The sequence below is a fragment of the Macrotis lagotis genome, chromosome 3 (genome assembly GCF_037893015.1).
Source record: "Macrotis lagotis isolate mMagLag1 chromosome 3, bilby.v1.9.chrom.fasta, whole genome shotgun sequence".
In the NCBI taxonomy this organism is placed as follows: domain Eukaryota; kingdom Metazoa; phylum Chordata; class Mammalia; order Peramelemorphia; family Peramelidae; genus Macrotis; species Macrotis lagotis.
In genome coordinates this window covers 223,171,370-223,195,067 of record NC_133660.1, presented here as the reverse complement: position 1 = coordinate 223,195,067, position 23,698 = coordinate 223,171,370, and the positions used below count along the sequence as shown (strand labels likewise).

Below are 23,698 nucleotides of genomic sequence, written 5' to 3'. Positions count from 1 at the left end.
GAGGACACAATTGGTGCTTCAGGTTCATGACATGGAATGGACTAAGTATGCATCCAAGCACCAGACTTGGCCAAAAAATGACTGAAAGCTATGAGCAGAAGGTCCTTAAATTTCAAGATGAATAAAATAAAACTTGAGTTCAATAATTTTATGTAATACTTTTTTTTTATAATTCTAGGTCTCAAAATTAAGGTTCATCTTATACATGAAGAAATATGGTAATATGTCACTGCCTAAGGAAATCATAAAATAAGCTCTTATCCACTTTAACATTTTATACCTTTAACATTTCAGTGGAAAACCCTGGAAGAAAACTGACCCTCAGCTATATTGTTCCTTTCTAAAACACCAAGGAGAAATAATAAAAATTTGAGTGTCGCCAATTTCTCAGGGACACATGGGACAAAATACACTCTTCCAACTGCAATGCAATCTGAAAGGTAAAAAAGACCAATTCCACCTGACTACTAATCAACTTCATGGACTAAATATAAGTAGGTGGTTTAAAAACATGCATTGAAAAAAAAGAAATCTAGGCAGTTATCATATCACATTATAAAGTCAGTCTGACTTGCCTGGAGAAGCTCTGCCTCTCTGTCTCCATGTAAAACAAGGATCATAATCATTAGAATGTAAGCTCTCTGAGAGCAGAGATTTTGTATTTTGTATTTTATCTTTGCAGGCCCCACACTTAGCCCAGCATTTCCTTAGTGTCACAGAAGGAATACTAATAAATGTCTGTTGATTAACTGAACAATAATAACACCTACCTTACAGCATATCCTGAGGACCAAATGAGATGCTCCTAAACCTTAAAGAGTTACATAAACTATGGACATTATTCCTCTTCAACTAACTCCCTATCTGCCCAGTAATAAAATAATCTGCTGCACATACCCTTGCTTCATATACAAGAATATCATGGAATACCATTAAAAGTTTTATTGAAAAGAATCACCTATTTACTAATGTTCTTCTGACCTATATACACTTTGCAACCTTTTTACAAAAAAGGGAAACAGGGTCAATCATATTCTTACTGAACCAACATTGCTTGGGAACTAAGTGTAGTGATTAGCATATGCTTTTTAAAAAATGTTCAAAAGTTATTGAAGAATTCCATCTAAATGGACTTGCTCATCTCAGCAGTGCAATAATCAAAGAAATTTCTAAAGGACTTAAAATGAAAAAGACCATCCACATTCACAGAAGGAACTATAGTGCCTGAATGCAGATCAAAGCGTGTTTTTTTCAATTTTTAAAATTTGTCTTATATATTGTAGTGTTTGTTCCTCCACTCATCACTTATTTTCCACCTTTTTGATTTGATTCTTCTTTCACAAGATATTAATATGGATATGTATATTTTAACATAGTTATACATGTGATGTCCTACATTAGTTTGCTTTCTGTTGGGATGGGGAGATGCTAATGAGGGAGAAAAATGTGAAACTCAAAGCCTTACCAAAAAGTGGTTGTTGAAACTATCTTTGCATGAAGTTTGAAAAAGAAAAAAATGAAATATTAAAAAAATACAAAGGAACGACATATACACAGTTCCACGTATTAGCATACCAAAAAAATGAATCCTATCTAGAATTTTGCCGGGATTCAGATCAAACTGCTGAGTTTACAGGTTTGGAAAGCCATGATAAAATTTATCTCAAACTTTCTCTTTCTCCATCTTAAATTTATGAAACCAAATCTTCAAGTTCATTTAGCAGTCCAGGATATAATTCAAACATTTATTGTTTAGGTACTGGAAGAATGAGAACAAATGTCAAACAGAAGCTCTTACTGAGGGAATAAAACATGCATAATAAAAGGCAATCTATCAATCAAGGAAAGAACTCCAACAACGGAGAAGCTCAGGGGCAGGTTTGCAAAAGATGGCTTCTGGCAGGAGGGGAGAGAATGAGGGTCCTCTAGATGAGGCAGAAAACAGTAGGAACATTTGAAGCCTCAGAGAAGAAAAGCCCAATTTGAAGCAAAGTTTCATTTATTTGGTAAATCAATGGAAATAAGGCTGGAAAAGCCTGGAGGACCAGGCTTATGAGTTTTGGTTTTATCCTAAAGGGAATAAGCCAGATCATTTAGCAACACAGGGTGCTTTTTTACCTCCCTCTGAATGCTCCTGAGCTAAAACTGTTCTCAAAACAATTTGTATTCTACCTTTTCCCACTGAAGACCACTTTCCATACTGGAGACACAAGAGTGCAGCTTTTTCTCCCAGTCACCTGCCAAAACAGCCCTCCCAGCCAGGGCACCTATTTCATTTTTTTAGAATCCCTTTTGTTGTCTTTACACTTTCTGCAACACTCAAGTCATCTTAGACTTTAACATTCTAACACTAGTTTTACAGGTTCATGCTCCTAATTTGCATTTGACCTTGTTTAGAATCCCTGTCTTTCATCTTAGATGTGTAAAAACAATCTGAACAATTTTACTTATATATGGGGCTGAAAAGTACATTTTGATATTGTTGAGTGGAATTTTTTTGAGGGGTGGGGAAGATGAGGGGCATAAAACAACTCTATATTTTCTATTCCCTAGATACCCTAGAGAAACAGATATTGGGAGTGAAGGTTACATATGCAACAAATAATTCCTGTCATTTGCTCCCTAGCTTCTTCTGGCCTTTTTTTTTTATTTTCTTCATTTCTTAGGTTAAGTCATATGGGCAAAAATGTGAACAAAATAAGGTAAACTTTTTTAGATTAAAATTACTGGTACCTACCATTAAGCCTGTTTTATTTTGACTTTGCAGAGTAGGATAAATTTGTTTTCTTTTGTCATAACTAATCTATTTATCAAGAGTCAAGCAAAACCTTTTCATATCCTGAATATATTAACAGGATTTTATTGATCTGGTTCAACTGAAACTTCTTCCCACACCATGCTTTCACATGTCAGTTACCTTTAGGCCTTCTAAGACTGGAGCAGTGTCAATCAGAATCTCTGATTTCAATGGCACCTTGGTGAGCTCTGGTTCCAAATCTTGGGATGCAGGAATTATTCTTGCCTGCTTAAGGACTTCTGGATGCAATTCAGCTTCTTTCTGGATTAAAGGTCACACACAAATCAAAAATAATTTCACAATAGGCAGGTAGTATATTGCCAGTGTTATAATCTATAAAGGGCATCAACAACAAGTTATATCATTAAAAATTTAAAAAGTTATTTCGTTAAAAATGTGTATCATGATATAAACATTTGGATAAGCAAAACATGAATTAGAATTGATTCTTTAATTTACAAAAGGACCCTTGATTGGATTCCATTAAACAATGTAAGAAAATTAAGATTCAAACAGAAAAATTCTATTTATATATAACTTGTCAAAAATATATAATGTAAACATTTAAAACAATTTTTAGGGGGCAGAGCTGAGATGGCAGCATGAAGGCAGCATTTCCTGAGAACTCCAAACCCCCAAACCCCAAAAAAACAACCAAAGGATGGCTCTAGCCAAAATTTAGAGGGGCAGAACCCACAGTCCAAAATAACTTAGAAGTTCTGCAGGAAAGGTGTTTCACTAAGACCTGGGGTTGGAAAAAAAGCCCTAGCCCTGGATGAAGCTCAGCCCAGCCCAGCCCAGAGATCTAGGGCAACAGCCTGAAGGGGCAGGGAGAGAACTCTGCCGAACCTGGGTGAGTGTGGAATGAGAAGCAGGGCCACAGAATCTGCAGAGAGAGAAAGCAGCGTGCACCCCCAAAGACAGTAAGGGAAGAATGCAGAGATTTCTCTGCTCTCACTTGGGTAAGACTGCTGTTTGCCTACACTCAAACTCAGAAGTTTGGGATTCCATACTAAAGAACCAAGCTGGATCTCTCCTTATAGCCCCAGGGCAGAGGGCAGTGCTGTAGTCCTCTACATATCAAAGCACAGACTAGAGAGCATAAGACCTTGGAGGAATAAAGGTCTCCAGTGGAGTGTCCCCAAAAGTAACAGCCCCCAAAGCCTTGGAAGTGCTGCAAATTAGTCTTGAGCTGAGGAAATGAGTAAACAACAGAAAAAAAGAAGAATTTGACCATAGAGAATTACTTTAGTCCCATGGAAGATCAAAACACATACTCAGATAATGACAAAATCTTATGTATCCAAAACCTCCAAGAGAAATAGAAAATAGGCTCAGACTATGGATGAGCTCAAAAAAAGACTTTGAAAAGCAATTATGGGAGGTGAATGAAAAATTGGGAGGAGAAATGAGATTGATGCAGAAAAATCATGAAAACCAAATCAAAAGCTTGGTGAAAGATATATACAAAAAAATACTGAAGAAAATAATATGTTAAAAACCAGTTTAGGCCTAATGGAAAAAACAAAACAAAAGGCAAATGAGGAAATGCCTTAAAAAGCAGAATTGGCCAGCTGGAAAAGGAGATAAAAAGCTCTCTGAAGAAAATAACTCCTTCATATACAGAATGGAAGTAAAGGAAGCTGATGACTTTGCAAGAAATCAGTTAAAAATAAAACTCTGCCAAAAAAGCCAAACATTAGAAGAAAATGTGAAATATCTCATTGGAAAAACAACTGACCTCAAAAACAGATCCAGAAGAAATAACTTAAAAATTATTGGGCTACCTGAAAGTCACAACCAGGAGAAGAGCCTAAACTTCATTTTTCAAAAAAACAATACAGCAAAATTTCCCTGAGATCCTAGAAGCTGAGGGTAAAATAGAAATTGAAAAAATTCACCAATCACCTCCTGAAAGAAATCCCAAAAGAAAAACTTCCAGGAATATTATAACCAAATTCCAAAACTCCCAAATCAAAGAGAAAATTCTAAAAGCTGTCAGAAACAGACAATTCAACTACCAAGGCTCCATAGTCAGGATTACACAGGATCTGGCAGCATCTACATTAAGGGATTGTAGGGATTGGAATATGATATTCTGGAAGGCAAAAGATCTTGGTTTACAACTGAGAATCAACTACCCAGCAAAATTGAACATCCTCTTTCAGGGGAAAAGGTGGACTTTCAATGAAACAGAGGACTTTCAGATTTTCCTATTCAAACAACCAGAGCTCAACAGAAAGTTTGATCTCCAAGTACAGGACTCTGGTGGAGCGAGTGGAAAAGAGGGACTAACTATAAGGAACTTGATGATGTTGAACTATTTGTATTCCCACATGGGAAGAAGATATTGATAACTCATATGAACTTTCTCATTTATAAGAGCTGTTAGAAGGAGCATATATAGACAGGACATAAGAAGGAGCAGAACATAATGATATGATGTGGTAAAGGGATGGAGTCAACAGCTGATGGGGGAAAAGTACTGGGAGGAAAGAAAAGGAGATGAAGAAGAAGCTGAGCAATTTCACAAAAGAGTCAAGAAAAAGCTTTTCCAATGGAGTGGAGGGGGGAAGGCAAGGGGGAATGAGTGAGCCTTCATTCTCACTGGAAATGGCTCAGGGAGGAAATGACATACACACTTCATAGGGTGAGGAAATCTATCTTTCCCTGGAGAAGGATGGGATGAGGGGGAATGGGGGAAGGAAAGGGGGAATAGGTGATAGAAGAAAGGAAAGATTGAGGGAGAGGGTACTCAGATACAACACTTTTGGACAGGGCTAAGATGAAAGGAGAGAGAGAACAGAATAAATGAGAGTGGGGAGAAATAGAGTGGAAATACAGCTAGTAAAAGCAACTATGGGGGGCAGCTAGGTGGCATAGTGGATAAAGCACCAGCCTTGGAGTCAGGAGTACCTGGGTTCAAATCCAGTCTCAGACAATAATTACCTAGCTGTGTGGCCTTGGGCAAGCCACTTAACCCTGTCTGTCTTGCAAAAAGCTAAAAAAAAAAAAAAAAAAAAAACTATGGGAAAAATATTGAAGCAACTTCTCTGGTGGACTTATGATAAAGAAAGCAACTCACCCCAGAGACAGAGCCATTGGAATCTGAACACAGAAGTAAATTTTTTTTCTCTCTCTATTCTTGAGATTTTTCATCTTCTTAGGGGGAGGGGGTTTATGTTTATTTTTATGTTTACTCTTATAACACATTCAATTTATATCAATGTATAACATGGAAACAATGTATAGAGACTGTCAGACAGCCTTTTGTGGCTGGGAGGGGGGAAAATTGTAGAATTCAGAGTCTTGCAAAAAATGATAGGTACATATTACTATTGTATATAATTGGAAAACAAAATTTTAAAAAGAAAAAATACATATCTAACATTAAAAAAATAAAATAAAACAATTTTGGGGGCGGCTAGGTGGTGCAGCGGATAGAGCACTGGCCTTGGAGTCAGGAGTACCCGAGTTCAAATCCAGCCTCGGACACTTAATAATTACCTTGCCATGTGGCCTTGGGCAAGACACTTAACCCCATTGCCTTAAAAAACCTAAAATAAACAAATAAATAAATAAAATAAAAAATAAAACAATTTTCAAAGCACTCTGCAAATAATGAAATTGTATTTCTATATAGGTTGGGGAGATATGGGAAAAGGAGTAAAGAGACCAAAAGAAGATCATAATATGACTGTGCTGGATATATAATTTATATGTAATTTTTACACAAACAGAAAAATAAATAACAGCTTGTCTTGGAAAAGTCCTACAGGTTTTAGTTTGGATTACAATTTCAACGAATCAAGAATGTGATCTGATACTAGCACCATGAGGCATAGTGTACAAGATAAAAAGGTATGGTCCCACTATCTACTATCCTGATCATCCTACATCTAGAGCATTCATATCACTGATAGATTATGTCAAGAGGACATTAATAAGATGTAGAGCATCCAGAAAAAGACAATCAGAATGGTATAGGATCTTAAAGTCTAAGCCACATGAAAATGGCTTAAAGGACATGGGACTCCTTGGAAAAGAGAAAAAGACTGGGGGAACATGGAAGTTTTCTACCAAATATCTGAAGGCCGGTTATCATGTGGAAGAAGATATTTTTTTTTCTTTTGGCCTCAGAGCTAAAAGTGATGAACAGACACCACAAAGAGACAAATTTTGGGTTGATGTCAGGCAACACTATGATAAGAATTATCTGTAATAGCTCAACATGTTGTTTTCCTCAGTGTAGTTTCTGGCTGGCACCTGCTAGGAACATCAAGCAGGGACTGGAATAGATAGCCATCAACTAAGCTGATGTCCCAGTGCTTCGCTAAAGGTATTTTTCAAGATCAAAATATTTACCAGTTCAGAGAAAGACTACATCTGTCTACCTCCCTGTCCCACTGAAAATGTGAACACTGAGGAAAAGCAACCTTTGCTTGAAGTTGCTGATTTATGTCCAGCTAACAGATGAGACAGCCCTCCTCCCAAGTTTGAAACAAAATGGCACTGAACAGTAGGAATGGTTTAACTTCTCTAAGGTGGCCAAGTTCTCACATCAGGGTCAACTTTCTGTGTGAATAAAAAAATGTCCATCTTCAAACCAAATAGAAATGAACTTTTAGATTCACTTACTGTTCTAAAATCCAAATTAACACTGTTATCTACCTCTTCTGTTCAAGAAAATTCTAATAAAGCTCTATTTAAAATGTAAAAACTATTCTTTGCTCACAGGCCAAATCTGGTGCAAAGTCTGTTTTTGTATAGACAGTGAACAAAGAATGTCTTTCAGATTTTTAAAAAGATGGGTTTTTTCCTACCTGTAACTGGGGAAAAAAATTAAGGTAAAAATAATTTTTTTTAAAGATTATCACTCGGGGCAGCTAGGTGGTACAGTGGATAGAGCACTGGCGCTGGAATCAGAAGAACCTGACTCAAATCCAGCCTCAGACACTTAATAAATTACCTAGCTGTGTGGCCTTGGGCAAGCCACTTAACACCATTTGCCTCGCAAAAACCTTAAAAAAAAACCAAAGATTATCACTCAATGTCCTTCAATTGGGGAATGGCTCAGCAAACTGTGGTATATGTATGTCATGGAACACTATTGTTCTATTAGAAAACAGGAGGGATGGGAATTCAGGGAAGCCTGGAGGAATTTGCATGAACTGATACTGAGTGAGATGAGGAAAAACAGAAGAACATAGTACAAAAAAAATGGGGGTGATGATCAACCTTGATGGACTCATTCAATCCATCAGTGCAACAATCAGTCACAATTTTGGGGTACCTGTGATGGAGAATACCATCTGTATGCAGAGAAAGAATTGTGGAGTTTGAACAAAGACCAAAGATTATTACCTTTAATTTAAAAAAAAAAATTATCATGTAATTTTGCTATCTCTTATACTTTATTTTTCTTTCTTAAGGATATGATTTCTCTCTCATCACATTCAACTTAGATCAGTGTATACCATGGAAAGAATGTAAAGACTAACAGACTTTCTTCTGTGGGGGGTGGGGAGAAGGAAGTAAGATTAGGTAAAAAATTGTAAAATTCAAAATAAATAAAATCTTTTAAAAAAAAAGAATATCACTCAGCTCACACATTATCCCTGTGACAATTGAGGTTCAACAGCATAACATGTGTCACAAGAACATGGAGTGGGCATATTGATTAGACTATACCCCTTACTAGTTCAGACCAATGGCTGGCACAGAAGAGAAGAGAAAGCCTCTCAAATTGTACTTAGGACTGGACACTGGGACTTTTTCCCAGAAAACTGCCTGTACCTGCAGGAATGTTAATTAAAAAAAAAATAAAATAAAATAAAATATGGTTCAAAAAAAAGAGTATTATTGTAATCTAGCCACATTCGTTTGTTTTCTTATTATCTATGGCTTCTTTTGTACTACAAAGGCAGAACTGAGTAGTTTGGACAGAGATCCTAGGTGATATTTCATTACTTCACCCCACAATTCAATGCAATACCTAACAAACTGATGCACTTATAAAGCAATAAAGTGTGCAAGCCTGCAACACTGTGACATCTTACTTTTTTCTTAATTACTAATGCATAACTATCATGTTAAAGTAAGAAAAAAAAGCGGGGAAAAAAGTTTTAGTATAATTTGTTTTTTGAGCTCAGGGCTGAGACTGAAATTTTTCTTATTGAAAAGAAATACTCTCAACCACTAATACTGAAAAAAGTAATGACTTTTAAATAGCTTTTGCATGACAGCTAATGCTGTAATGTCAAGCTGTTTTCAACACTTTATGAGTTGTCAAAAGTCAAGACAAGAAGTAGAGTCCTACTCCCACACAAATCTACAATGGAATTTTTTCTAGGCTCAAAACTACACTGCCAGCAGTGTTTTTTTTTTAAGATTTTATTTATTTTGAGTTTTACAATTTTTCCCCTAATCTTACTTCCCTGCTCCAACCCCCCCCCCCACAGAAGGCAATTTGTCAGTCTTTACATTGTTTTTATGGAATACACTGATCCAAATTGAGTGTGATGAGACAGAAATCATATCCTTAATGAAGAAACAAAGTATAAGAGAAAGCAAGATCAGACAATATCAGTTTTTTTCCTAAATAAAAGGTAATAGTCCTTGATCTTTGTTCAAACTCCACAGTCCTTTCTGTGGATACAGATGGAATTCTCCATCACAAACAGTCCCACATTGTCCCTGATTGTTGCACTGATGGAATGAGAGAGTCCACCAAGGTTGATCATTGCCCCCATGTTGCTGTAGGGTGTACAGTATTTTTATGATTCTGCTCATCTCACTCAGCATCAGTTCATGCAAATCTTTCCAGGTATTCCTGAATTCCCATCCCTCCTGGTTCCTAATAGAACAATAGTGTTCCATGACATACATATAAGCACAGTTTAAGCCATTTCCCCAATTGAAGGACATTTACCCAATTTCCAATTCTTTGCCATCACAAACAGGGCCACCACTATGAATATTTTGTACAAGTGATGTTTTTACCCTTTTTCATCATCTCTTCAGGGTATAGACCCAGTAGTGGTATTTCTGGGTCAAAGGGTATGCATGTGTGTTGCCTTTTGGGTGTAATTCCAAATTTCTCTCCAGAAAGGTTGGATGAGTTCACAGCTCCACAAACAATGTAATAATGTCCCAGATTTCCCAAAACCCTTCCAACAATGATCATTAACCTTTCTGGTTATAATGGCCAATCTGAGAGGTATGAGTACCTCAGAGAAGCTTTAATTTGCATTTCTCTAATAAGTAATGAATTAGAGCAATTTGTCATATGACTACGGATTGCTCCTCATCTGTAAATTGCCTTTGCATATCCTTTGACCATTGATCAATAGGGGAATGGCTTTTTTTAAAAATTTGACTCAGTTCTCTGTATATTTTAGAAATGAGTCCTTTGTCAGAAACATTAGTTGTAAAGATTGTTTCCCAGTTTGCTACATTTCTTTTGATCTTGGTTACAGTGGTTTTGTCTGTGCAAAAGCTTTTTAATTTAATGTAACCAAAATTATCTAGTTTATTTTTATAATGTTCTCCATCTCTTCCTTGGTCATAAATTGCTTCCCTTTCTATAGATCTGACAGGTAAACTATTCCTTGTTTTCCTAGTTTGCTTATATTATTTTTTATGTCTAAATCCTGTATCCATTTGGATCTTATCTTGGTATAGGGTCTGAGTTGTTGGTCTAATCTAAGTTTCTTCCATATTAACTTCCAATTTTCCCAGCAGTTTTTATCGAAAAGAGTTTTTATCCCACTAGCAGTACTCTTTGGGTTTATCAAACAGCAGATTACTATAATCGTTACCTGCTATTGCACCTAGTCTATTCCACTGGTCCACCACTCTATTTCTTAGCCAATACCAGACACTTTTGATGACTGATGCTTTATAATATAATTTTAGATCAAGTAGGACTAAGCCACCTTCTTTTGTACTTTTTTTTTTCATTAAATCCCTGGAAATTTTTGACTTTTTATTTCTCCATATGAATTTACTTAACAACTTTTTCTAACCCATTAAATTAAGTTTTTGAAATTTTGATTGGTAGGGCACTAAACAGGTAGTTTAGTTTTTGGTAGAATTGTCATTTTTATTATATTAACTCAACTTATCCATGAGCAGTTTGCTCATTTATTTAAATCTGATTTTATTTGCATGAGAAGTGTTTTATAATTGTTTTCAAAAAGTTTCTGAATCTGCCTTGGCAAATAGACTCCCAGGTATTTATATTGTCTGAGGATACTTTGATTGGAATTTCTCTTTCTAGCTCTTCCTGCTGTATCTTGCTAGTCATATATAGAAAAGTTGAGGATTTATGAGGGTTTATTTTATAACCTGCAACTTGGCTAAAATTGCTAATTGTTTCCAGTAGATTTTTGGATGATTTCTTGGGATTCTCTAGGTATACCATCATGTCATCTTCAAAGAGTGACAGCTTTGTCTCTTCCTTCCCAATTCTACTTCCTTCAATTTCTTTTTCTTCTCTAATTGCTGAAGCTAATATTTCTAATACGATATTAAATAGTAGTGGTGATAATGGCATCCTTGTTTCACCCCTGATCTTATTGGGAATGCCTCTAGCCTCTCCCAATTGACTATAATGCTTGTTGATGGTTTCAGATAGATACTGCTTATTATTCTAAGGAATAGTTCATTTATTCCTACACTCTCTAGTGTTTTTAGTAGGAATGGGTTCCAGCAGTGTTTTTTGAACTTCAGTTCATGTATAAAAGTAATTTCCATTATTTCAAAATCCATTTAACCATTCAACTGAGACATGCTAAAAGGCAAAAGTTTTGATTTATTGGAATTATTTCTGATTTTGCAACTTGGCCCATAAAGTTTTGAAGTATTTTGAAGTATTTACCTTTCCGTCTTTTACAGAAAGGTCTGCTAATTCCTGAACTAGATTAGTAGCTATGTGACAAGTGGGGCTTCACTGGATTCAGGAAAGAAAAAAAGATTCAGAAAACAGCTATGGGCAATGAGAGAACAATAAAAGGACTGTTATATAACTAAATGACACTGGGAATCAAGGTATGGTCACAGTTTGTAGTGGCTAATATGGGAAAGATGACAAAATTCTATTTCCTGAATTTCTCAGTACTGTTCAGCAGCTTTTAACTAGAAATGGAAGAAACAGATGATAAGAACTATTCAGGGAGTAGGATGAAGGTGGTAGAAATGATGGAAGATTCAAAAGCTGAGGGATTCTAATAAGGTAGAATCTTTTAAGGGATTCTTTAAAGTTTATGAAGTCAGAGTTGGATAGAGTGACAAATGAAGCCACAGTGAAAATAATGGTAAAGAAGATGGTCACAATAAGGGGGAAAAAATTTTAAGTAAAGTAAAAACAGAATACCTTTGAGAACAAATTTGAGAGGAGGGGATTTGAAGGGGTCACAAAGGAAAATGATGGAATTTTAAAAGAATAGTTGAAAATTTGTTTTCTGTTTGTACCCCAAATCACCATTTCTATTCATGTTCTCCAAATATCTATGAAAGCATTAACATTTAAAGCAAAGAGTTACTTAAATAAACAGACACAAGTTCAGGATCTTAAAACCCAAGGGATTATATGCTCACCACCACTGTTACCTTTCCAGCAATTTCCTCCTGAAGAATTTCTCTGGCCTTCTCAGCAGCTTCAGTCAACCTCTCTTGCTCCTCCTTTTCTTTATTTTCTTGTCTAATGGCTGCTTCTTCCATCAGAGTGGCTTCCAGTTTAGCTTTATTGTCTACTTTCTCACCTTCAACCTCAGCAACTTTGACTTTGGCTTCTTTGGCCTGTAAAAGAAAAAAAATCTATGTCCTACAGGCAGTGGTCATACTTCTGAAGTTTAAAAAGAATTGGCATAACCATTTCCTCCCCTAACACCACAGGCTGATTTTTAAACATTACTATATTTTCATCCCTCCTGCAGCTTATGCAAAGAAAATATCAAAGTCTAGATCTGTGAATTCTAAAGAGTCAAAAATTTTCAAGGTAATGTCACAGAGCATTTGATAGTATTTCAGGTATTTCTGAACATATGGCTTAGACATAGGTAGATAAGTGTCTGGCTACGATGTCCAATTTCTAGATGAACCAACATGGAAAATTTATATTCTGTATATCTGATTCTCATTAACAAGGAGGTTTGGGAGAGTTGAAATGTTAGGGCCCCTTGGGAGATCTTAAAATTCTTCAAGAGTCTGTGACAGAAAAGAGGAATTCTGGGTATACTCTGAAAAGCACTAAAGACTTGGAGGAAAGAAAAAAGAAAGAAAAACAGAAATTGATGAACTAAAAATCAAGGGAAGTCAGCCCAAGAGAAATGAAACTCAAAAATAAAATTCTGAAGACTTTCAAAAGAGAAACAATTCCAATGAGGAGCAAAAAATTTGTAAAAAGGGACCAGTAAGGATACACACAATCCAACCACCTTGAACTTTAAAAAGAAATGTACGAGAGAAGATACACCAGGACAAATATAAGCCCACAGCCCAGTTTTATAGGAGTATTATGACTCAGAAGGAAAGAAAGCTATTAAGAGAAGCCAAGGGCAAAACAATTTGTTTTAGGGATTGTGAATAGGGGTTTTTAGTTCTTTTTAAGCTACTTAGGGAAATTATAGTTTAAAAAGGGATAGGATCTTTCCTTGAGATAGTTAGGACCACAACTGCCAAGACAGAAAATGCTGAGTTGTTAAAATATGATTTGGCTTCTGTTTTCTCTACCAGAAAAAAAAAATGGCTTTGATATTAGAAAAACCAGACAAAAATAACCAAGAGGGAGATGACACCCAACCCCAAAACAAGGCCCAGTCCAGCAAATTAGCACCGGAACTTGCCAAGATTTATAGCACCAAAATTTTGAGGTCAACCATGACTCCTTATTTTTTCACCCCATAAAGAACTAAGCTCAACAGAGCTTGTCCAGAATTACACAATAACATAGTATTGTAATGGCCATAGTGGAAGGCAAATAAACTACACATATGCTACTAATTGCAAGGCATAGTGTCAAATATGTGGGGTTGGGTCTACCAACCTGAGATCCAGTCCAATAAAAGAAAGAATAATTTAACTGGCCAGTGAATGAATGGCATTTATATTTTACCAAAGTTTAATCTGAGAGAGGTAGCCCATTTTTTCTTTTTCTTGTGTTAACATGAAGGTCTCAAAATAGAAGTAATAAAACCTTAATATTTAGTCATTTATCCTTATCTCTATAGAAGTAATTATCTTTTGCCATCTTCATCTCTAACAACCCAAAATCATTTCAATCTGTCTGGTGGGAAAAGTACCAACCAGTACTGGACACTGAAGTTCAAATCCTGGCTTCCCAATACTTACCAAAGCTAGCTGGGGTAAAATATAATACTTCTGTATCTGTTTCCTCATATATAAAACGAGGATAGGATAACAGTACTTGCACTCACCTTCTTCACAGGACTACTATAAGAAAAGTATTTTGTAAATTCCAGGAGGTACAGAAATATAAACATTATGGGAACCAACTCCACCAATCTTTCTCCTTATCAAAGCCCTGCTAAAAAGCCCAGCCCAGCTACACCTTCCCTAGATCCTTCTTGAATTAGTCTTCCTCCAAGACATCTCTTTGTTGCAGGTATCACTCACTGCAATGTCATTAAACTTGTCAGGATTATCTTATCAACTTCCTTTGATCTAGTGGCCTTCCAGAATCAAAACTCAATGAAATGTCTATTGCTACTGACAATGATGGAATGGTATTGAAGAGCATTATTATCTTCTAAAAGATGTCATCATAATGAAGCAATAATTTATGAAAATTTACATTTATAGATTCAGAATAAAAGATAGATCAAACTATATTCCTTGTTTTAAAAAAAAACCTGCATCTGATGTCATACTTACAGCACTCTCCGGAAGGGTCTGTAAGGTTGTTTTGAGCTGATCAGCTGGTGACAAGGTATCAGGAAGATACATAGCTCTGGATAAGAGAAGTAATGAAGTCGGAATTTCTTGGTTCAGATGTAGGTCTAACCACTACAATTCAAAAGAGATCAAAAATTTCATGAATTTTTTTTTTCTAATTTACTCCTAAGCATAATAAACAAAATCAGTCTAAGGTCCAGTCAGATTCAGGAACAGACCTCTCAAGATATGTCTTTGAAGAGACAGTGTGGTGGACTGGACAGGGGACTAGATTTTGCAATAAGAGAACCTGGATCCAAAACCATTATCCATGTAAGCAAATCACTTAAATCTCCCTGGGTCAGACTTCCTCATCTATTAAATGAAGGGGTTGGGCTCAATGATCTCTAAATGCCCTGCCATCTCTAAAGTACATCATATACCTGATAAGAGACCTAATGTTCTGCCTCCATAAGTCTTCTGCCTCAGTTCCTTCAATGGAAGGTTTGAAGACAAAGTATCAAATCCTCTCCTCTCAATTCTAGACAAACTGTAATTATCAATGTTTTTTCTCAAATGTGGAATACATAAATGAATGTATTCTTTCTTTATTTTGTTTTTTCAAGGCAATGGGTTAAGTGATTTGCCCAAGGTCACACAGTTGGATAATTATTAAGTGGCTGAGACTGAATTTGAATTCAGATCCTCCTGACTCCAGGGCCAGTGCTCTATCCACTATGCTACCTAGCTGCCCCAGACATACTTGTCAAGGAAAGATCTGATCACAGAGCATCACACCATCTCCCTTATCCTATACCCTTGAGAACAGCAGATCTTCAAACCTGAATTCATTGACAGGGGATAGGCTATAACAATAAAGACCCTTAAGCTAGAGTAGGTCTGCAATTTCTGCTCCCAAGCTAGAGCTAACAATGAGAAACAGCAACCTAAAAGTCAGAAGTCCCATGAGAGGAATAGATTTGAAATCAGAAAGTCTGATTCTAGGTTCAATATTTGTCCTTTACAAATCTTAGGACAATCTCAAAGCTTTTCCATTGTCACATATAAGATGGTGTTACCTAATACTATTCATCAATATCTGTGCGTGCTGACATATCGACAAGAGCAAAGGAGTCCAGAGAAGATGGAAAGTCAGCCTGTAAGTCAAGACATCCAGCTCTTACACACTGACTGATGCCCTAAGCAATTCTCTAAGGCTAAATTCACAAGGTATGTGATCTAGATGTGATCTAAATGATGGCATTTATATTTTACCAAAGTTTTAATCTAAGAGAGGTAGCCCATTTTTTCTTGTTCTTGTGTTAATGAGGTCTTCAAAATAGAAGTCATAAAAGCTTAATATTTGGTCATTTTCCTTATCTCTGTAGAAGCAATTATCTTTTGCCATCTTCATCTTTAACAACCCAAAATCAGTTCAATCTGTCTGGTGGGAAAAGTACCAACCAGTACTGGAACATTAAAGACTCACATTCAAATCCTGGTTTCCCCATACTTATCAAAGTTGTAGATCTAGATTGATAGTGTTTCCTCATAAGGAAACTTCCAACACTAATGAGATCACAAGTGTAGGCAAAAATGGTACACAAATACATATGTGAACATACAAATAATTCTTAATACTACCAATGGTACATGAAGTTGGGATGGATGAAGTCTGGAAACATGGCAATAACAGGTTGTATTCACAAAGGAAAGCCATGCTGGACATGTCAGAATTTTGAAAGCAGAGTAAGAACGATTTTCAAGATCTCAAGAGAGAATAGCTTGAGGAGATGGAAGAATATGATGAAAAAATTTTTAATTCTTTAAAAATTTTTTAGAAACATAAAGGAAGGTGACCTAGCTGTACCAGATCTAAAACTTTATTATAAAGATAGTTCTCAAAGTACTAGTTAAGAAATAGAGCAGTTAAGAAATAGATCAGTGGATTAGATTAGGTGCAAAACAAACAGTAGTAAACCAAAATAACATCAAAATGGGTCCAAGATTTAGATATAAAAGGGCAATCCCATAAACCAATTAAGAGAATAAGCAATACTTTATCTGTTGGATCTATAGAAAGGGGAGAAGTTTATGACCAAACAAGTGATGGAGAATATTACAGGAGCGGCTAGGTGGCACAGTGGATAGAGCACCGGACCTGGAGTCAGGAGTGCCTGAGTTCAAATCCAGCCTCAGACACTTAATAATTGCCTAGCTGTGTGGCCTTGGGCAAGCCACTTAACCCCATTTGCCCTGCAAAAAACCTAAAAAAAATTAAAAATTTTAAAATTTTAAAAAATAGAAATAAAGAATATTACAAATTACAAAATGGATGATTTTCACCACAAATAAAATCAATGCAGTCAAGATTAAAAGGAATGTGGAAAGTTGGGAAATAATTTTCATAGCTAGTGTTTCTGATAAAAGAATAATTTCTAAAAATATAGAAAATTGAATCAATTTATAAGATTACAAGTAATTCCCCAGTTCATAAATGACCAAAAGATACGAACAAGTAGTTTTCAGAGGAAGAAACTAAAAAATGCTCCAAATCATTGATTAGAAAAATGCAAAGTAAAACAATTCTGAGGAATCACCTCACACCTATCATATTACCTAAGATTAAAAAAAAAGGAGGGGCAGCTAGGTGGCACAGTGGATAGAGTGCCAGCCCTGGAGTCAGGAGTACCTGAGTTCAAATCCGGCCTCAGACATTTAATAAGTACCTAGCTGTGTGGCCTTGGGCAAGCCACTTAACCCCATTGCCTTGCAAAAACCTAATGAATGAATGAATGAGTAAGTGAATGAATGAATGAATAAATAAATAAAATTTTAAAAAAGGAGAATGATCAATGTTGAGGGAAGATATAGGAAAACTAGGACACTAATGCACTGTTGGTGGAATTGTTAAGTGGTCCAGCCATTCTGAAAAGCAATCTGGTGCTATGCCCAAAGAGCAATAAAACCAATCATACCATTTGATCAAACAATACTACTACATCCCAAAGAGATTATAAAAAATCTGAAAAGTTCCATATATTCAAAACTATTTACAGAACTTCTTTTTATACTGGTACAGAATTGGGAACTGAGGGATTGGGGAAAGGTTGAACAAGTTATGTCTATGAAAGTTATGGATTACTATTGTTCTGTAAGAAATCATGAGTGGTGGAATTTTAGAAGAATAGAAAAACTTGCATGAATTGAATCTGAGTAAAAAGGGGCAGAACCAAGAGAACATTGTACACATAAACAACAACACTGTGAGATGATTGAAGGATGCAGCTCTTCTCATCAGTTCAGAGATCAAGAACAATTACTGAGACCCCCACTATGGATAATGCTATCCACATCCAGGAAAAAAATATCTGAATGTAGCGCAAAGCATGCTATATTCACTTTTTAAAAACTTTGACATATTTGTTCAACTTTTACCAGATTGTTCATCGCCATGGGGAAAGAGAAGGGAAGGAAGGTGGCAGTGAATAGAGTACTGGCCCCGAAGTCTGGAGGACCTGAGTTCAAATTCGGCCTCAGACAATTACCTAGCTATGTGACCTTGGGCAAGTCACTTGACCCCATTGCATTGCAAAAAGCTAAAAAAAAAGTGCAACTCATAAACTTGCAAAGAGATGAATGTTAAAAACTACCTTGGCATGTAGTTTTTATTTTATTTTAAAAATAAAATAAATTTCCAATTAAAAAAATGAAAGATTTGGGCAGGTTTGAAAGCAGCAGGGCAGAAACAGACAAAAATAAAAAGATTACTAGGGAGGCTAAGGAGAGGAAAATGGTGACTGAGAAGGCAATCTGTTGGAGAAGACAAAAAATGAACTACAAAAGTAGATCAATTAGCCTGGCAAGGAAAAGGGCTACCTCATTAGCAAAAATTGGGATAAAGGAATACATCAGGGATAATATCAAGAGATTCTTTAAAAAAGAGACGCAGAAAAGAGAGAAGCTGTGGCAAATAGACTATTTCTCAATAAAGCAAAGTCCTCAAGCTTTAGAGGGGTGAAGGGAAAACTGAGGTTTTTCCTGAACAGGAGTAACAGATTAAGTTGAATTTGAAAATATGCTATACTTTAAACGATTCTAAGACTGACACAAAAATCCATCACTATTCTACATGGCTACAAATAATGAACTATTATAATCTCCAAAGAACATAAACTACAAGTCATGGAAAAAGGCAATGAAAAGACATGTGGTGTATGAAAGCTGCCTATACTGAATTTTATCAACAATGACTGGCTTGTAAGAAACAGTGTAAGAAATAATAAACATTACAAAAATTAATCATGCAATGATTATCCATAGCACACTACAAGTCTTCTGCACATAAGACAGATCATCTAGGGAGGAGTCAGGGCATGACACAAACCGGACCAGCCCAGGAACTGAGGGAGGCTGGAATGGGGGCCGAGTTCGCAAAAATATGCCCACATCACAGGCCTATGAGCACAGAACCATTCAAAGAAGGATCAACATGTTAAAAGTCATGCACACCACTATCCTCAAGCGTTTACAGAAAAATGTCCCAATCTGCATCTGCATCTATAGAAGAGGGAAATAATTCCTAGCCTGAATAAGTCAAAAAATTACCTAACCCCTTTCCAAGAAAAATAAGATGAATTTTTGATTCTTAGTAGCTAATTATAGAATCTGTGGAATATATACTCTACTTCTGTTTATTACTACTCATCTAGGATGCTCAAGATGAAACCAACTACATTTTACTTACTAGCATTGCTATCAGATAGTAAAGACTTTGAGGATCAGAAATTATCAGTTGATTTGGTTCATTTATGCTTCTTCTGTCCCAAAGAATAAGCCAGAATTTCTCAAATTGCATTCCAAGGAACCTCAAGTAAACCATTTCATGCCAGTCAAAGTAAGTTTTAGAGGAAAATGTAAATACTAGTAACATTATTCCCTTTAAAATATAAAATATATACCAAGAACACTTGTCATGAGTGAACTTTTTGCATAAAAATTACCTCTTCTTTTATACTCTTGAATTTTCCTTCATTCCCTACCCTTTATCTCAGAGACACATTATACCCTCAGAATTCTGAGAAACAACAGTGATTAGTTTGAGAAATGATAAAGTGATCAACGAAAATGAAACTGAAACAATCCACTTCAAAAGAGTATCCCAAAACTGTAATTATTCAATTCATTCCATATGAGACACAACCGGTAAGTTTGCAAAAAATCATAAAGCTGGGATTAGTCATCAAGTAAAAATACAATTGTTGGTTTTTTGGTTACCTTGTGACTGTAAAGAACAGTCCACATATTATCTACTACATCCACAATTTAACAAATTTAGGAATTTCTCTTCTATACAAACAATGAGCTAGTATTTGTTACTTACCTGTTGAAGTTGTTCCCTGAGACGTTCTTCTGTGACTCCCAAAGCCCTCATACCTCGTGCCCGACAAGCAGCCTGTAGTTCTTTGACATTCAGGGTATCTACTCCTTCCTCTGCAATAAGCTATAAAATAAAATGAGATAATCATCTCAAAAATGTGGTGGGTTGTTTTATTTAAGTCTGTAAACACTTTGTGAATCCATCTATGATTAAAATATTTAATTAATAAGCTCTAACATAAACTATTTCTGTCAAATCAAGGTTTGTCTAATCTTTTTAAGAGGTAACAACAAAATACATTTGAATTTTGGAGCTACAATTTTTTATGTGCTTGATTAAAAGCATCAAGAACCTCCAGGAGAGGTAAGGAATAGGGAAAATAAGATACATAAAGGAAAAATACAGAGAACATAAGGTCCAGGTCTAATTGTTGAGAAAGGTGATGAGAAAATGTATGATGTATAGAAACATGAGGAATGAGAGGAAACTAACTGGAAAAGAAATTATCAGAAAAGGTAGAGAGAAAAAGGAAAGTGCACCAATTCTCTACAGAAGCCAAAGAGATTCAGAGCCATGAATTTGAGGAATGAGTAAAGACCTTGAAAAATGAACATGATATCAAAGCACAGGCCTGAAAGGAAGAAGCTTAAAATTCCAGGAGAGAGTCCTAAAATCTCCACTTTTCATTTCCTTTCAACTCTTTTGATTAATTTCAGAAGAACCTGTATATGGGAAAACACTGACTTTTTCTACTGGCAGAGACTCGTGTGGCCCCCTTAATCTAGTAAAATAGAATATAAAAGACAGAAGATGGAGCATGAATAATTGTGACAGGAGTCAAAGTAATCAAGAAACATCAAACGATTTCTGAAAATTGAACTGTCAAGAGCCCTGATGCTCTCCAATTCTTTGGTGTCCATTTCTGGACTTCTTACCTATGGTTGACCCTCATCAAAATTACTTGGTAATCTCAGGGTGGTAGGAAGAGCACGGTTTATATTCCAAGCCAACCACTTACTAATGGCATCACTATGGACAAATCACTTCTCAGAAGTTCACTTTCTTCCTCAAATCATGTATTATAGTATATGAAAAACACATTGATGTTTATTTACTACAGAGATGTAAGTAAACATTAGTATTATTAGCAGCCCACTGGGCAAGAAGTACATATAATTTTCTATTTTATATAGTGCCTATAACAATAAAGCACCGAAGATCAAGCATCAGTGGCCAAGAATTCTAGTTTATCTATTTACTTTTATTTAGATAAAAGCCTGCCAGAATATTACTATGTCTAAGATTTTTGAAAAGCACATGTTATATCTTACAAGTATTTCCTTTATAAATATTGGAAGTAATGTGGGAAAAGTGGAACACTAATGCATTGTTAGTGGAGTTATGAAGTGATTCAACCATTCTGGAGACCAATTTGAATTATGCCTAAGGAGCAATCAAACTGAGTAAATCCCTCGATCTAGGACACCAATACTAAGTCTGTATTCCAAAGAGATCATAAAAAAATGAGAAAAAGACTCACATATACAAAGAATATTTATAGCAGTCTTTCTGGCAAAGAATTGGAAATTGAGGGGATACCCATAAATTGAGGAATAGATGAACAAATTGTGGTACATAAATATAATGAGGTATTATTATTATTCTCTAAGAAATGATGAGCAGGCAAATTTCAGAAAAACTTGGAAAGACTTACATGAATTAATGCTGAGTGAAGAGAGCAAAAAACCAGGAGAACACTGTATATATTAACAGACACACTATAAAATGATCAACTTTGATACAATGATCAAAGACAATTCTAAAAGACCTGTGATGAAAAATACAATTCATAACCAAAGAAAGAAAAAGAACTATGGAGTCTGAATGCAGATCAAAATAAAGTATTTTCCAATTAAATTCTAATCTGATGGACATCTCTACTCCAGATCCATTGCCCAAAGTGACACAACTATGAACTCAACAACTAGGATTGTGGACATTTATATAGAGTATTGCACTGTGTAATGATAGAGCACCGACCCTGGAGTTAGGAGTACCTGAGTTCAAATCCAGCCTCAGACACTTAATAATTGCCTAGCTGTGTGGCCTTGGGCAATTCACTTAACCCCACTACCTGGCAAAAAAGAAAAAAGAAAAGAGGACCAGGAGGTTGAATGAATTGTCCACAGTAAGCACAATGGGCTCCCAAACCCCACATTCTAGTTCACCAGTTAGGGTGCTGTCAACAGTTAAAATGCAAAAAAGCTTTAAGAACTGAGTGGAGGAGGGGCGGCTAGGTGGCGTAGTGGATAAAGCACCGGCCCTGGAGTCAGGAGTACCTGGGTTCAAATCCAGTCTCAGACACTTAATAATCACCTAGCTGTGTGGCCTTGGGCAAGCCACTTAACCCCGGTTGCCTTGCAAAAACCTAAAAAAAAAAAAAATTGAGTGGAGGGGCGGCTAGGTGGTGCAGTGGATAAAGCACCGGCCCTGGAGTCAGGAGGACCTGAGTTCAAATCTGACCTCAGACACTTAATAACTGCCTAGCTGTGTGACCTTGGGTAAGTCTCTTCACCCCATTGCCTTGCAAAAAAAAAAAGAATTGAGTGGATTTACAACTAGTATTTCTGACAAAGAACTCATTTCTAAAATATACAAGTGAAACTTGTAAAAAATAAACCATTCCCCAATTGACAAATAATTAAAGGATATGCAAAGGCAATTTACAGATAAAGAAATCAAAGCTATCTATAGGCATTTGAAAAATTGTTCCAAATCATTACTGGATTAGAGAAATGCAAATTAAAGCATCTCTGAGGTACCACCTCACACCTCTTAGACTAGCCAATATGACCAGAAAGGACAATGATCAATGTTGGAAGGGATGTGGGAAATCTGGGACACCAATACATTGTTGGTGGAGCTTTGAACTCATCCAGCATTTCTGGAGAACAGTTTGGAATTAACGTCCAAAGGGCAACAAAAATGTGCATACCCTTTGATCCAGCAATGTCATTACTGAGTCTGTACCCTGAAGAGATCATGAAAAAGGGTAAAAATATCACCTGTACAAAAATATTCATAGCAGCCCTGTTTGTGGTGGCAAAGAATTGGAAATCAAGTGAATGTCTATCAATTGGGGAATGGCTGAACAAATTGTGGTATATGTCTGTTATGGAACACTTTTGTTCTATTAAAACCAGGAGGTGGGGCGGCTAGGTGGCGCAGTGTATAAAGCACCAGCCCTGGAATCAGGAGTACCAGAGTTCAAATTGGACCTCAGATGCTTAATAATTACCTAGCTGTGTGGGCAAGCCACTTAACCCCATTGCCTTGCAAAAAAAAAAAACAAAAAAAAAACCAGGAGGTGTGGGAATTCAGAGAAGCCTGGAAGGATTTGCATGAACTGATGCTGAGCAAGATGAGCAGAACCAGAGGACTATTATACACCCTAACAAAAACATGGGGGTGATGAACAACCTTAATGGATTTGCTCATTTGATCAGTGCAAAAATCAGGGACAATTTTAGGGTATCTGTGATGGAGAATGCCATCTGTATCCAGAGAAGAACTGTGGAGTTTAAACGAAGACCAAAGACTACTACCTTCAATTAAAAAAAAAATAA

General features: G+C 36.1%; 1 protein-coding gene across 2 annotated transcripts in view; it reads right to left on the bottom strand.

Moving 5' to 3' along the window:
* LETM1 (leucine zipper and EF-hand containing transmembrane protein 1) overlaps positions 1 to 23,698 on the bottom strand; it is an 84,889-nt gene that overhangs the window by 14,891 nt on the left and 46,300 nt on the right. The window contains exons 7-10 of one of the 2 annotated variants that reach the window (XM_074229939.1): positions 20,076 to 20,195; positions 14,693 to 14,824; positions 12,398 to 12,598; positions 2,918 to 3,058 (exon numbers count right to left, since the gene is read on the bottom strand). In XM_074229939.1, the coding sequence (XP_074086040.1) occupies positions 2,918 to 3,058; positions 12,398 to 12,598; positions 14,693 to 14,824; positions 20,076 to 20,195 (594 nt within the window). The remainder of the gene's footprint in view (positions 1 to 2,917; positions 3,059 to 12,397; positions 12,599 to 14,692; positions 14,825 to 20,075; positions 20,196 to 23,698) is intronic. The other variant, XM_074229940.1, reaches the window with a different exon arrangement.